This window comes from Carcharodon carcharias, chromosome 3, assembly GCF_017639515.1.
Source record: "Carcharodon carcharias isolate sCarCar2 chromosome 3, sCarCar2.pri, whole genome shotgun sequence".
NCBI classification, from domain to species: domain Eukaryota; kingdom Metazoa; phylum Chordata; class Chondrichthyes; order Lamniformes; family Lamnidae; genus Carcharodon; species Carcharodon carcharias.
In genome coordinates this window covers 74,403,032-74,416,095 of record NC_054469.1, presented here as the reverse complement: position 1 = coordinate 74,416,095, position 13,064 = coordinate 74,403,032, and the positions used below count along the sequence as shown (strand labels likewise).

The window sequence follows — 13,064 nt, the reverse complement described above, 5'->3', positions numbered from 1 at the left end:
CTCAAATATTTCTGTTTTTTTCTCTATCTACTCTATCAAAACCTCAATCTTGAAAACCTCTTATTAAGTCACCTGTTGCAAAGAGAACTGTCCTAACATTTCCAGTCTTTCCTCACAATTGAGGTCCCTCATCTCTGGTAAGATCTTGGTAAAACTCCCGCTGTATCCATTCTAAGGTTTTCACATCTTTCCTGAAGCGTCGTGCTCAGGATTGTCCACAGTACTCTAGCTGAGGTAGCCATCACTTTGATTTTGTTTTCACTCCAGCTTTCTCATACTGCCACAGAAGGGCTCAGGTTTGTGCCTTGGTGTCATTTAACACAACGAAGAGAGATGAAAATGAGAAAATGTTGGAAAGCTTGGCTAGCTCAGCTATTCATGGGTTCATGAAATGACTCCATATGTTTGTGCCCCTAGCGGTCTCCGTGTTATTTTTAAGACAGAGGTTGTAAATGTCATTTTCTGATAACATTTCTTATGTACGTCACTTCCCCCGTAACTTTTCAGTCTGTCAACTTTCTTTATCCTCATTAGCTACATTTATTTTACCCCTTTCTAAATGGTTGTTTGGTGAATAATGTAAGTAGAATTACCCCACAATCCCTTTTTATACTGTATTTCTGTCTCGAACCCAATTCCCATAATATTTCTATTGACTTAAAACTGCTTTCCATTTACTGAATATATTTTTAGAGGATGCACTGGATTGAACCTGAAATGTTTGGGCAGTTTCCATCCAGTTTTAGTGTGCACACCACCAAACACTCTCTAATTCAGAATATACTGCAATTAAAATTAAATTGGCAATCTCGCTGAGGGTAACAAATGGCTCATGTGAGAAATGAGGGATGTAGTGGGGCTAGAATGAAATCCTGTTGCAGTAGAGATGGTTGAAGGGCTGAGGCACATTGTTGGCCAGAGAAAAGGAAACTTTACTCTTTTTTACCCTCACCTGGGAGTGGCCAGTATTGTATCTAAAATGGGAAGTGTTTCAACTTAGGAGCAAAAAAAAAAATGCCCCTCATGATAATTTAAGAAGAAACTGTTCAACATTGTAAAAGATAACTTCTTTAGAGCATTGACTTATTTCCATAAATGAAAATTGTATTGATGGATTTTAATTATTTCATATATTGTTGCTTTCTCATCCTACAAGATATTTCTGGAACAAAAGAAGATGCTCAAAACTGGTCTCAACGTTGCTCAATTTAAACAGCACATCCCTCTGATTGAAGAGGAAACCCATGAGTATTTTAAACGTTGGGGTGACAGTGGAGTTGAAAGTAAGTACTGAGTGTTTGATCTTCACAACTGTACACAAGGTCCCGAATTATCAATTTTGACTGATGAAGACGTTTCATAACTTTTTGGTTAAAATTTGAAGTCCATTGTTTATAGTATATAACATATGCAATTATTGGTTTACAATTTGCCAGGTACTGAAAGGAACCTAGGCCTAACCCATACAAAGCTCAGTGAGTAAATGCAACACTGAGCATGGCAGGTTCTGAAAGCCCCAGTTTTGTTTCAAGGTCTGTATGATCTTAACCATTTGGAAGTGTGCGTGGAATAGAGCGGAAAATTAGCCAGGGCTTCTATCCCTATTTACTACCTATCAGAGGCTATTTAAACCAAGCAACACGGACTCTGGATGCAAGGATAAATTGGGCTCAGCTGTGAGTGCTCAGATGGTCCCTCTTAGACTGTCAGATTTTGCTGTCCACTCATGAAGATTGGACACTTGGATGAGTACCAGAGGATTACATGTGTCTACTAAAATAGCACTATGCATAAATTACTGTTTTTAAAATGTAATGGGAACTAATAAGAGGCAGTAAAACCCAAGAATTCTCATAGAAAAACCTTATCTTTTTCATTCCTACTCGAGTTGTTTAAAATATAACACAATATGTCATTTGCACTTTATAAGCAGAATTTTTAAGTCATTAAGACTAATGACCTGATTTTATTTCTATTTAAATGAATAGGTTTTGAGCGGGTTAAAATCTGACCCTTTTAAATGTTTGTAGACACCTGGTTTAATACTGATTATTCCTAATGAGCCAGGCTTTGAAAAGAATAGTAAGAAACAATTTTAAATTTGAAAAATCCAGGGGATTTTGCTTACTTTTTTATTTACTGTAGTAATTTAGCACCTGAAAATATATTTTTTTCTAAGTGAGAAAGCTTGGACATAATTTTAAATAATGTATCTTATTCCTCCCGCAAGTACACTAACTCTTGCTAGAGTGCAGATGCACTGCTACTAAAGGCCCTGTGGTAGCTAATTTGAGTCTGGGCAATGTGTCCAAAGATATTCGGCTATGCAGTTTATTATGACAAAACATAATCCTATTCTCGCCCAGCATCCAGACATGTACTTCCCAGTGGACTTGACAGTAATGCTTTGGAGAATTCTGGCTGATCATCGAAAATGGTCACCATGAAAGTGCAACAATGCCACCAAATGGCCAGAGGTCTGCAGTGCCTTAACGAACAAGCAAATGTTCATTGATATTCCTTCCTCTCCTTGAGCTCTCTGTCATAAGGCAGGTATGATCCACAGTGCCACGACCCCAGCCACGGATAGGGCATGGAGATAGATCCCAAATCTATCCCAACCAGAATGAGTATTGAACCCTGTGCTATTGGCGCCAGTCTGATCCACACTCACCATCCAGCCAACTGGACCCCCAAGGAGTCCAAGTTGCTTTGGCAACATACACTATAATATGAAACAAAAACAGAATTACCTGGAAAAACTCAGCAGGTCTGGCAGCATCGGTGGAGAAGAAAAGAGTTGATGTTTCGAGCCCTCATGACCCTTCAACAGAACTGGGTGAATCCAAGGAAGGGGTGAAATATAAGCTGGTTTAAGGTTGGGGGGGTGGTGGGGATAGAGAAGTGGAGGGGGGTAGTGTGGTTGTGGGGACAAGCAAGCAGTGATAGGACCAGATAATCAAAAGATGTCACACACAAAAGAACACAGAGGTGTTGAAGTTGGTGATATTATCTAAACGAATGTGCTAATTAAGAATGGATGGTAGGGCACTCAAGGTACAGCTCTAGTGGGGGTGGGGTGGAAAGGCCAGCAGGGCATAAAAGATTTAAAAATAATGGAAATAGGTGGGAAAAGAAAAATCTACATAAATTATTGGAAAAAACAAAAGGAAGGGGGAAGAAACAGAAAAGGGGTGGGGATGGAGGAGGGAGTTCAAGATCTAAAGTTGTTGAATTCAATATTCAGTCCGGAAGGCTGTAAAGTGCCTAGCCGGAAGGCGAGGTGCTGTTCCTCCAGTTTGCATTGGGCTTCACTGGAACAATGCCCAATGCACACAGCAATGTGGTTGACTCTTAAGTGCTCTCTGAACAAGGGCAGTTGGGGATGGGCAATGAATGCTGGCCTAGCCAGCGAGACCCATATCCCATGAATGAATATAAAAAAAGGAAATGCATTCCATATGCAACACTTTGAATATATTATTAACTGCTCTTTCATGGCATTGCTTACTATGAATTGGAAGTTTTATAATAACAGTTGCTGTGCTAATATTTTTACCTTGAATACTTAATTATTGACATTGGTACTAGCTCTGGAAAGAGAGTCTTGGGTAAGGCAGGGTTGTGTAAACGCTGGAAAGGAAGTTTCTGGATACACAAGGGGAGAACTTGGGATTTGGGCTCACTAGGAATGGAAGGTGGGAGTACTGGCAGTGCTGTCTAGATGTTTGTGAGGACAAAGTAAATCATGGGATTTTTAATAGGGGGAGGGGAGAGAAGTCTCATGCCAACCTGCCCAGATGTTCCAGTGTGAGGGGATGATTCCAGCGAACATGGCTTGTAATGAGATGCTAAAGTGTTGAAATTAGGTTCCTGATGCAGCGGCGGGAACGTGACCAGCCATTGACGGGTGGAGCGGATGATTGCAAACTGATTTCTTGAAGGCATGAAACTGATTTTTGGCCTTCTTGCCATATTGTGCCTCTCCTGCCCATCATAACGCCTGACATTAATAGGGCCGGAAAATTCTGGCCAATGTCTTTAGTAAATATAAAGCTCCATAAATGCAAATTTCTTCAAATCCACAATGGTTCATAGATTACATAATTTACAAGTTTTATATTTAAAAACTCCCAAAAAAACTCCCTAAGCCTCAAAATGGTTGAGGTTTTTTAAACCAAATTTTCAACTGTAATAAAACAGCGAATGACTAAAATGGGAATATATTTCCAATAAAAAATCTTTGCTTTCATTTCTAATCATGACTGAAGGAACCTCAATCATGGGTACAGCTGATTGTACATCTTGCCTGTCATTGTTAATAAATTTACACTAGTGAGAACAATTGCCTGAAATTAATACATTTACATAAATGATATCAGTTGCCTGTAATAAAGCTTTGAGAATTAAATTTCTGTTGTGCTTGAAGTCTGTATGGAAAAAGCAGTGAAAGTCTTCAATCTTCGCATGATGAGCTATAAATCTACGCTGATGAGAAGATTGCAAAACTTCCCAGTGTGCAAACCTCATGCTCAGAATGTATAAATGGGTTTGAAGCTCTGACCACCTGTTCTGAGATAAAAGTGTTCAGTTCATGCTTCGGTTTTTGAAACAGACTGGTGCCATAAGCCCTTAAAAATCACAATTGACAATTCAATGGTCAAATATAATCAATTGTAGAAATATGTAACTTTTGAACTGTTAAATTTTATTTAAATTTTATTTTAGTAACTCAAATTTCACTTGTTGAGAAAATGGTGCCTGAAAAGCTTTTTTCAAAAAGCCTTTTGAGTGGTTCCTCAGTAAACAATGACAGCAAAATTGTTACACACAGTGTTCCCATTGTCAAATGTTGACTGATGAGGATTACATAGGTTGATGATGGTTGATGTAGATCTTCTAGGAAGTAAGATTTGTGGACAGCTCATATGTGCAATATGCAAGATCTTTAATGTATATAAATATCGAGCACTCCAGCCTGCCAATTGAGTGTCATACCTGAGAATAGCAAAAGAAACCAAGACTTTCATTGGATAGTTGAGCCTAAAAGTTGCTAACCTCTGAGTGAATTCATTCAGTTCAAGAGTAGTTAAATTCTGACCTCCCCCAGTATTTATTTAAGACTTATTGGACAATGTGGTTGACTCTTAACTGCCCTCTTCATAGGCCTAGCAAGCAACTTAGTTTAAGGACAATTAGGAATGGACAACATACAGTACAATAATATGTTATACATTATGAGACATAACATGATCCTTATATAATAGCTTAACAAGCAACTTTGCATATGTAATACCATGGAAGAACTGACTGTTTATAACACAGTCCCTAATGCTTCTAGGGGTGATTTGCTTGCTGTATATTGGGTGATTTACATGATCTAAAAGCTCTGACATTAATTAAACCTTGCCATAGATTTAAAATAAAATCTACCCAGAGAACCTGTACAACTGTCTTTGGTACTTTGCATTGTAGACAGCATACAGTGATTTAATTTGTATTGCTTCTTTACCATAACTTTCTTCCTTTACAATGACTTCCTGCCAGCCTAGCAACTTGAACTCCGCTGAAGCTTGGCAGGCTAGCAATGACAAATAACAAAGTTAAAAATTGTCTTATAAAGAGCAGGTTGGATCAGCTGTAATTGAACTGCTTTGTTGGGTTTTTCCCAAGTGATTTATTTAGGAATTCACCTTAACAATGCGAGAACTTCTTCATGAATACCTGTTTCTGTTCAAAGTAGCTGGTACACTTAAGACATTGTAAACAGCAACTTTTTAATTGACAGGAATGGAAATCTGTTATGCCTATTTAGCTGATTTAAATGTGGATGACTTAAGTTGTAGGGCCCCTGTATGTCTCAATGCAGCTGATAGTTAATTGTATTCTATTTAGATGCTAGGATTCAAATAGTTGCTTTTTAAAGAGTCCCGCCATTTGTGAGGGGGGTGGGGTTACGTTCCCACAAATTTTTGCAAAGAGGAAAATTGCGAACGTGAAGATACTCTATAATCGGAGTGAATTAGATAGGTTCCAGCCATCCCAAAACTTGACCTTTTAAAAGGAACAGAAGCAGTAAAAGCTATATAAAAACAAAAAACTGTGGATGCTGGAAATCCAAAACAAAAACAGAATTACCTGGAAAAACTCAGCAGGTCTGGCAGCAGACTCGAAACATCAACTCTTTTCTTCTCCACCGATGCTGCCAGACCTGCTGAGTTTTTCCAGGTAATTCTGTTTTTGTTTCAGTAAAAGCTATATTCCTGAGCATAGTAAATTTAAGACAGTTTTACTGGAGAAATTGTTTAACAGTGCAATAAAGTAAGAACAATGTAAAAGCTGTCACTCAGAGGCAATAAAAACTATGTTTCTGTGCAGTAAAGTTTGTCACAGTACAAATTACAGTACAGTACAATACTTGAGAGTGAAGGTAGAGAGAGTGGGTGAAATGGCTGATGTAGACGATAATGTGGATGAAAAGAATGATGTTATTTTTGACTACTTCACCTTTTGATTTTCAATTTTGTAAAGTTCACGGTAAGGAGCAAAGCATTGTCAGTTGCTCTACAGAAGGCGATGTTTCAGATTTTCAGCTGATTTTATGAGATCTACTATCATCTTGGTTGTAAAATGAGCCCCATTAGACTCTTCTTCCTGCTACTCCTGTTTACTTTCATTTAATTTTATCAGTTTAACTAATTCTTCTGTACAGAGTTACCTACGAATGTATGAGTTAGGAGCCAGAGTAGGCCATTCGGCCCATTGAGTCTGCTCTGCCATTTAATAAGATCATGCCTGATCTGACTGTAATCTCCTGTCTACCCTGATAACCCTTCACCCCCTTGTTTATCAATAATCTATCCACCTCTGCCTTGAAAACATTCAAAGACTCTACTTCCACTGCCTTCTGAGGAAGAGGATTCCAAAGACTCACGAACCCCTGAGAGAAAAAATTTCTTCTCATCTCTGTCTTAAATGGGTGACCCCTTATTTTTAAACAGTCAAACCTAGATCTAATTGCTCCCACAAGAGGAAACATCTTCCCCACATCCACCCTGTCAAGACCCCTCAGGATCATACATGTTTCAATCAAGTCGCCTCTTACTCTTCTAAACTCCAGCGGATACAAGCCCAGCCTGTCCAACCTTTCCTCATAAGACAACCTGCCCATTCCTGGTATTAGTTTAATAAACCTTCTCTATACAGTATTGATCTCTTTATTAATGGAAGGATGTAAATGCATTAGAAGCGTTTCACAGTACTCCAGATGTTGTCTCACCAGTGCCCTGTACAACTGAAGCATAACCTCCCTACTTTTATTTTCAATTCCCCTCAAAATAAACAATAACATTCTATTAATAAAAACAAAAAAACTGCGGATGCTGGAAATCCAAAACAAAAACAGAATTACCTGGAAAAACCCAGCAGGCCTGACAGCATCGGCGGAGAAGAAAAGAGTTGACTTTTCGAGTCCTCATGACCCTTCAACAGAACTTGAGTTCGAGTCAAAGAAAGAGTTGAAATATAAGCTGGTTTAAGGTGTGGGGTGGGGGGGGGGGGGGGGGGGGAGGAGAAGAAAGAGAGAGAGAGAGAAGTGGAGGGGGGGTGTGGTTGTAGGGACAAACAAGCAGTGACAGAAGCAGATCATCAAAAGATGTCAACAACAATAGAACAAAAGAACACATAGGTGTTAAAGTTGGTGATATTATCTAAACGAATGTGCTAATTAAGAATGGATGGTAGGGCACTCAAGGTATAGCTCTAGTGGGGGTGGGGAGAGCATAAAAGATTTTTAAATATTTAAAAATAATGGAAATAGGTGGGAAAAGAAAAATCTATATAATTTATTGGAAAAAAAAGGAAGGGGGAAACAGAAAGAGGGTGGGGATGGAGGAGGGAGCTCAAGACCTAAAGTTGTTGAATTCAATATTCAGTCCGGAAGGTTGTAAAGTGCCTAGTCGGAAGATGAGGTGTTGTTCCTCCAGTTTGCGTTGGGCTTCACTGGAACAATGCAGCAAGCCAAGGACAGACATGTGGGCAAGAGAGCAGGGTGGAGTGTTAAAATGGCAAGCGACAGGGAGGTTTGGGTCATTCTTGCGGACAGACCGCAGTTGTTCTGCAAAGCGGTCACCCAGTTTACGTTTGGTCTCTCCAATGTAGAGGAGACCACATTGGGAGCAACGAATGCAGTAGACTAAGTTGGCGGAAATGCAAGTGAAATGCAGCTTCACTTGAAAGGAGTGTTTGGGCTCTTGGACGGTGAGGAGAGAGGAAGTGAAGGGGCAGGTGTTGCATCTTTTGCGTGGGCATGGGGTGGTGCCACAGGAGGGGGTTGAGGAGTAGGGGGTGATGGAGGAGTGGACCAGGGTGTCCCGGAGGGAGCGATCCCTACGGAATGCCGATAAAGGGGGTGAAGGGAAGATGTGTTTGGTGGTGGCATCATGCTGGAGTTGGCGGAAATGACGGAGGATGATCCTTTGAATGCGGAGGCTGGTGGGGTGATAAGTGAGGACAAGGGGGACCCTATCATGTTTCTGGGAGGGAGGAGAAGGCGTGAGGGCGGATGCGCGGGAGATGGGCCGGACACGGTTGAGGGCCCTGTCAACGACTGTGGGTGGAAAACCTCGGTTAAGGAAGAAGGAGGACATGTCAGAGGAACTGTTTTTGAAGGTAGCATCATCGGAACAGATGCGACGGAGGCGAAGGAACTGAGAGAATGGGATGGAGTCCTTACCGGAAGCGGGGTGTGAGGAGCTGTAGTCGAGGTAGCTGTGGGAGTCGGTGGGTTTGTAATGGATATTGGTGGACAGTCTATCACCAGAGATTGAGACAGAGAGGTCAAGGAAGGGAAGGGAAGTGTCAGAGATGGACCACGTGAAAATGATGGAGGGGTGGAGATTGGAAGCAAAATTAATAAATTTTTCTAAGTCCCGACGAGAGCATGAAGCGGCACCGAAGTAATCATTGATGTACCGGAGGAAGAGTTGTGGAAGGGGGCCGGAGTAGGACTGGAACAAGGAATGTTCCACATACCCCATAAAGAGACAGGCATAGCTGGGGCCCATGCAGGTACCCATAGCCACACCTTTTATTTGGAGGAAGTGAGAGGAGCTTTCCTAATTATTTGCATATTAGCCTCTGCATCTCAAAGCTCTGCAATCTCTCACCATTTGGATAATAAGCTTCTTTTTATTCTTCCTGCCAAAACGGACAATTTCCCATTTTCCCATATTATATTCCATTTGCCAGACCTTTGCCCGCTCACTTAACCTATCTATGTCCTCTTTATGTCCTCTACACAACTTATTTTCCTATCTATCTTTGTATCATCAACAAATTTAGCAACCATACCATCTGCCCCTTCATCCAAATCATTTCTATAAATTGTAAAAAGTTGAGGTCCCAGCACTGATCCTTGTGGCACACCACTTGTCACATCCTGCCAACCAGAAAATAAGCCATTTATGCTTACCCTCTGCTTCCTGTTAGCCAGCCAATCTTCTATCCATGCCAATATATTACCCCCTACACCATGAGCTTTTGTTTTCTGCATTAACCTTTGATGGGACACTTTGCCAAATGCCTCCTGGGAATCTAAGTACAGTACATTCACCCTTTATCCACAGCACATGTGACTCCTTCAAAGAACTCCTATAAATTGGTTAAATGTGATTTCCCTTTCACAAGTTCCTCTTAATGAGATGAAAGCAACTCCTCTACTTCATCTGTGGTCAGGTCTTCAAATCCCTCCCCTCCAACTTGCTTTGCCAAGTTAACAATCCTGGCCACCTCAGCTTCCACATTGGGGAACCCTGTGAAATTATTCACAGCCTCAGGGCAAACTTTTTTCCAACAGGCATTTATGGCTGAAGCTCTAAGTTCATCCCAAAAGTCCTTAATATGCCTGTTGCTATGAAGATGTTGAATTCCTTCCAACAATCATGGACTGTGGTTGAAGGGTCTGCTTCCAGAAGATGAAGGATGTGGCTGAAGATTTGTTGGGTGTAATAAGCCTTGAATGACACAATGACTTCCAGTCCTCTGGTTGGATAAGTGAGGTCATTTTGGGGGTAAAAACAAAATGTCAACATCTGGATGGTTCTCGGTGAGAGAGTATGGATGCCCAGGTGCATTATCGAGGATTAGTAGGACTTTGACAGACAGGTTCTTTTCCCTCAGATAAGCCCTGACCTCTGGCAGAAAGCAATTCTCAAACCAGTCTTCAGATACGACTGTTGTAATCCAGGCATTGCTGTTAGCCTTCCAAAACACTGGCAGGTGACATTTATTTTTCCCTTTGAAAGCTGGAGGGTTTTCTGACCTATAAACCAGCAATGGCTTACACTTAAAACCAGCCACATTGGCACATAAGGGAAGTGTCAACCTGTCCTTTGCTGCTTTAAACCCAGGAGCTATCTTTTCTTCTTTTGAAATGTAGGTCCTATTTGGCATTTTCTTCCAGAACAGGCCACATTTCATCTGTGTTGAAGACCTGCTCTGCCTGGTATCCTCTCTCCTCAGTGTATTCTGTAGCACCTTGGGGAAACTCTCCTGCAGCTGCATGGTCAGCAGAAGCAGCCTCCCCCTCAACTTCACGTTCTGCAGTCTGAAACGTTTGTTAAAGATCAAACCATCCTGTGCTGGCTGAGAATCTTTTGCAAGGTAATGGAGAGGCATCTTCTGCACCACCTTCATGTCATTATTATCACCGGTGACACCAGCACTACCCTCTTTACTACTTTTTATGTGCTGGTACAATTCAGGTGCCTTATTTCTAATGATTGGACCATCAACTGGGGTCCTCCTTTGATGCTGGTGCTCTATCCACACGTTGAGTAACTTCTCCATTTCCTCTTAAGTGTGGATCTCTCCTGCTTACAAAAGTTATCTTGGGCAGTACGAGTATCAGAAACACTAACGCTGGCCCTTATTTTTTCTTCAGACTGCTTAATATAGCTGATTGTGGATCCATTGACAGAGTAGCCTCTGGCCAACATGGTACCATTTTTCAGCCTAAGTAAGATTGTGACTTTTGTGCAATTGTCATCACTTTCCTGGGATGTTTGCTGCTTGATTCTGACTCATTTTAGTAAAGTGCTGCACTGTAGTGCAAAATATCGGTTGGGAGTTATTATATCCTGTAAATCACAGCAAACCACGTGCAGTTAGAGACGGCACATGTGCAGTGCGCACTTTCTGCAGGGGAAATGTGCCACAGAAATCATGTTTTTTATGGCTTCTACATGCTGGCTTTTCTTTATTTCAGGACCAATATCTGTTCAGGTAAAAACTTTTAATGCTTAAATTGTGGATGGGCGAAGATTTGGGGCTGTTGTGTGTACAAGCACTTGTGCACGGGTAAACAAATTCATGAAAGAAATCACGAACGGTGGGAGTTTACTGTAGTGCATATGAAATTTTCACGATGAGGTTTGTACACTGTTGATCCTTAAAAGGTAGCAGTTAAAATTGCAAGCTTTCAGGATTCTGAGTTCTTCCATTACTAATAAGGATTTCAACTGGCTTTTATCATGGGAGGAATTAAATCTAGAAGAACTTAATGTGTTTGTATTTAATATTGGATATGTAATTTCCTTGCATAAAATGTTCAAATGTATTTCATTATATAATGTCTCTTTAATTTAATTACTCTCTAATTTATTCATTTTCAGATTTGTTTGTGGCTTTGTCTGAACTGATAATTTTAACAGCCAGCCGTTGCTTACACGGTAAAGAGATTCGAAACCAGCTTAACGAGAAGGTTGCACAGCTCTATGCTGACCTTGATGGTGGATTTACCCATGCTGCTTGGCTTCTTCCTGGTTGGTTACCTCTTCCCAGTTTTAGGTAATGAATAGTGGGTAAAATGGCAAATCATTCATCTCAGCTAACACTAGTACCAAATAGAATCATTCTTTGGATTGGGATACTATCGAGAAAAATTCATTTAGCATTCCCATGTTTTTGATATTAATGTTCCTTGTGCACGATAGTGCATTTGGAGTTTACTATTCTTGTTCTTAAAATCTATTTATACTAGTGAATCTCCTGCATTCTTTATGGCAAACCAAAGGATTGTGCTGTTTTATAAGAACAAAAACATTAAACACTACAGAATATAATCTGTTAGGCTGGTATATAATGTTTTTAGACTATTTGTTGTTTTTATTAAATATTTTTGAAATGACTGCTTTAATCAGTTATAGGTCAGGTGGTAGATCAGAACTCTGTGTATGGCTGTCAATTAAGCTGCATCCATTCTGGGTTCAGTATTTTGTGATTCTTTCATGGGATGTGGACATTGTTGGCTTGGCCAGCATTTATTACCCATCTCTAATTGCCCTTGAGAAGGTGGTGGTGAGCTGCCTTCTTGAACCACTGCAGTTCATGTGGCATAGGTACACACAATGCTGTTAGGGAGGGAGTTCCAGAATTTTGACCCACCAACAGTGAAGGAATGGCGATACATTTCCAAGTCAGGATGGTGAGTGGCCTGGAGGGTAAATTGCAGGTGGTGGTGTCTGCAGGTCCATGTGTCTGCTGTCCTTCTAGATGGTAGTGATCGTGGGTTTGGAAGGTGCTGTCTTAGGAGCCTTGATGAGTTGCTGCAGTGCATTTTGTAGATGATACACACTGCTGCCACTGTGCTTTGGTGGTGGAGGGAGTGAATGTTTGTGGATGTGGTGCCAATCAAGCGGACTGCTTTGTCTTGGTGTGTTGAGCATGGCCATGAAGGAATTTGAAACAATGATGATAATTTCAAAAATATGGTGTTGTTCAAACAGTAACAATAGGTCTTTGAGCACAGGAGTAATAGGTGAAGAGGATTTGGTGTGAGTTAAGACACTTAGGAGTTTTGAACAGCCTTAAGTTTACAGAGGGTAGAATGTGCCTGGATGAGTGCAGCTTCAACACACGCGAAGCTTGACACTATCCAGGACAAAACAGCCCACTTGATTGCCCCCCACCCCATCCACCACCTTCAACATCCACTTCCTCGACCACCAACACACAATGGCAGCAGTGTGTACATATACATGATGCACTGCAGGAATTCACCAACT

At 40.9% G+C, this 13,064-nt stretch overlaps 1 protein-coding gene across 1 annotated transcript in view; it reads left to right on the top strand.

Moving 5' to 3' along the window:
• LOC121276547 (lanosterol 14-alpha demethylase) overlaps positions 1-13,064 on the top strand; it is a 47,747-nt gene that overhangs the window by 15,772 nt on the left and 18,911 nt on the right. Inside the window, exons 4-5 of the mRNA XM_041185097.1 lie at positions 1,157-1,283; positions 11,673-11,847. Coding sequence (XP_041041031.1) covers positions 1,157-1,283; positions 11,673-11,847 — 302 coding nt within the window. The remainder of the gene's footprint in view (positions 1-1,156; positions 1,284-11,672; positions 11,848-13,064) is intronic.